This window comes from Calidris pugnax, unplaced genomic scaffold (genome assembly GCF_001431845.1).
Source record: "Calidris pugnax isolate Ruff unplaced genomic scaffold, ASM143184v1 scaffold187, whole genome shotgun sequence".
Taxonomy (NCBI): Eukaryota; Metazoa; Chordata; class Aves; order Charadriiformes; family Scolopacidae; genus Calidris; species Calidris pugnax.
The window spans coordinates 2,396,062-2,398,851 of NW_015090969.1; the positions used below are offsets into that span (position 1 = coordinate 2,396,062).

The 2,790-nt window shown below is 70.3% G+C and overlaps 2 protein-coding genes across 4 annotated transcripts in view; one reads left to right on the top strand and one right to left on the bottom strand.

The window, feature by feature from the left end:
- The window catches only part of LOC106894172 (mesoderm posterior protein 1-like), a 1,767-nt gene extending 579 nt beyond the window's left edge, over positions 1-1,188 (top strand). Inside the window, exon 2 of the mRNA XM_014952696.1 lies at positions 1,095-1,188. Coding sequence (XP_014808182.1) covers positions 1,095-1,188 — 94 coding nt within the window. The remainder of the gene's footprint in view (positions 1-1,094) is intronic.
- Positions 1,189-1,605: 417 nt separating this feature from the next.
- ANPEP (alanyl (membrane) aminopeptidase) overlaps positions 1,606-2,790 on the bottom strand; it is a 9,595-nt gene continuing 8,410 nt past the window's right edge. For all 3 annotated transcript variants that reach the window (XM_014952673.1, XM_014952671.1, XM_014952672.1), the window contains 3 exons: positions 2,581-2,721; positions 2,368-2,449; positions 1,606-2,119 (listed from right to left, as the gene is read on the bottom strand). In XM_014952673.1, coding sequence (XP_014808159.1) covers positions 1,955-2,119; positions 2,368-2,449; positions 2,581-2,721 — 388 coding nt within the window. In that variant the 3' untranslated portion in view covers positions 1,606-1,954. The remainder of the gene's footprint in view (positions 2,120-2,367; positions 2,450-2,580; positions 2,722-2,790) is intronic.

Below are 2,790 nucleotides of genomic sequence, written 5' to 3' on the forward strand. Positions count from 1 at the left end.
CCGGTCCCCTGCCCACGCAACCACCACTAGGGGGGGCAGCGGGAGAGCAGGGCTGGGTGGGGGGCGGGGGCTGCAACAGCAAATCCCCCTGCATACCATGGCCAGGGGGGTCTGCCAGGGCTGGGGGGCACAGTGTAGTGTGTGCTGAGGTGGGGAGCCATCCCAGGGTGGGATGGAGGACACAGGGTGTGGGGTGGGGGGCACGGGTTTGGGGGGCTCGGTCCTGCCCCACAGCCGCTCACCTGGCACATCTCTCTCTGCACAGCTCGGCAGCACCCCCGACCTGGACAGGCTCGTCTCCCCAGCCCCCCGTGCAGCCCCCATCCTGCCCGGCTGCACCCCAGCACGGCACTGGGGGGGCTGGAGCTGATCCTGCACCCCCGGCCACAGAGGACACACGGGGACAGTGGCGTGGCCATCCCACAGAGCTGTGACAGACGGGCGCCAGGGAAGGGCTCCTCATTAAAGCTGCTGAACCCCAACTCCCCGACTCCTTACTGCGGGACCCCGCTCGCTGCCCCACGGGCACCCCCACACAGTGCCATGGGCACCCCCACACACAGCCACCCACTGCCTCCGGGACAGTGTCCCCACTCAGCCCACCCCACAGCTTGGGGATGTCCCCAGAGCTGGGGTGACATAGGGGATCCCCACCCGGGGGCTTCCCTGGCCCCACCAACCGATGGAAGGGCAGCTTCCACCCTGTGCCCAAACTAGTCCCTGTGGGACCTGGGTAGCCCACGGGGGACACTCCTCAGGGTGGGGGCGCAGCTGCTGGCACCCCGTCTTGCCCCAACCCCACAGTGCCCAGCCCGGAGGGGAACACGGGGAGGCCCCCCAGACCCAAGGGGACGGGGCACAGGGCGGGGGGGATGGGTCCCAGCAGGAGAGCTCGCACCCAGCCGTCAGACAGAGGGGCCGGGGGGGGCTGGCGTCGGCAAAGCCCCCAGAGCCACTTAGCACCAGGCTCCTAATGGCCCAGGGGGGCTCTGCGTCCCCGGCCCCTGCCCTGTGCCCACCGCGGGGTCCCAGGCACTTCCTGCCTCGGCCCAGGCCGGCATGTGCCCCCCACCCCCCCCCCTGGGGTGACATAGGGGATCCCCACCCGGGGGCTTCCCTGGCCCCACCAACCGATGGAAGGGCAGCTTCCACCCTGTGCCCAAACTAGTCCCTGTGGGACCTGGGTAACCCATGGGGGACACTCCTCAGGGTGGGGGGGCAGCTGCTGGCACCCCATCTTGCCCCAACCCCACAGTGCCCAGCCTGGAGGGGAACACGGGGAGGCCCCCCAGACCCAAGGGGACGGGGCACAGGGCAGGGGGGATGGGTCCCAGCAGGAGAGCTCGCACCCAGCCGTCAGACAGAAGGGCCGGGGGGGGCTGGCGTCGGCAAAGCACCCAGAGCCACTTAGCACCAGGCTCCTAATGGCCCAGGGGGGCTCTGCGTCCCCGGCCCCTGCCCTGTGCCCACCGCGGGGTCCCAGGCGCTTCCTGCCTCGGCCCAGGCCGGCATGTGCCCCCCACCCCCCCCCAGCACCCCAGGCCACCGGTGGGAGCTGCCGTGCAAGTCTTTATTATTTACACCCCCCCAAGCCTTGCACGAGCCTGCAGAGCCCAGCGCCGCTCCGGGCAGCTGAGGGCAGCGGGACCCCCCACCAGCCCGGAGCCCCCCATCCCCGCCCCGTTGCCCATCATACAGGCGCCAGGCCTTGCCCATGGGCAACAGCCCCCACACCTCATGGGCACCGAAGGACCGGCCGGGGCTGGCCCGGGGGGCACCAGGAGGGAGTGTGTGGGGCTGGAGAGTGTGGAGTGAGTGGAGCTGGGGAGTGGGTGAGAGTCCAGCCCCGTGGCCATGGGGTCCGTGAGCTCCAGTTCAGCCCCCATCAGCCCGTCCTGTGCCAGCTGGCCCCGTGGCCAGGTCGGGAGGGTGGGTGGTGGCCAAGGGGGCAGGGTTAGGCGGCGGGAGCCGTGGCCTGCTCCTGGAACCAGGCCAGCACCGTCCCCTGGTTCTCCTTCACCCAGTTGATGTTGGCACGGGTCCTCTCCAGCGCCTGCTCCAGCGCCCGCGTCCCCGACCCGAACCCCACGTCCTGGTTGTCCGCCTTGAACTGCTCCAGCTGCCAGGGAGGAGAGGGGCTGTGGTGGGTGCGGGGCATCCCGGCAGCCCCCTGGAAGCCCCTCGTCGACACCACCCCAGCAGCCCCCCGCCGACAGCACCCCAGCAGCCCCCAGCAGCACCATGGCTGCCCGGACCCCTGGGCAGGAGCTGCCGGCAAAGGGCAAGGCATTGGCAGCCCAGAGCCGTGTCCCCCAACTCCTGCCAGGACTGGGGGTCCCTGGTGCCCGGTCGGGGGTCCAGCCTCACCTGCTGCAGCTCAAACTCGGAGGAAAACCTCTGGGTCACCGCCAAAATCAGCCGGGAGAAGGAGAAGGAGCCGCCCCCATACCTGGGAGAGCACAGGGACGGCTGAGCCAAGGGGGGCACGGGCAGAACAGCACCCTCCCAAAGGGGGCACAGGCAGATGGGGGATGCTGCCCACCCCAGCCAGCCCCCCACAGCCCCCCGCAGGGTACTCACTGGCTGAAGAGCTTCTTCCAGTTGCTGCGGATGAAGTCCCAGGCCAAGGGCTGCCCCACCACATTGCTGGCGATGCTGTTGATGGTGGCGGTGGCATCCTGCTTGCGGATCTTTGTGGGGTCAAGGGTGTACTGCAGGTACCTGGAGGGGGGCACACACCGCTGGGTGAGGGGCCGGCAGGGGCACAGCCACATTTCCCCCCCCCCCCCC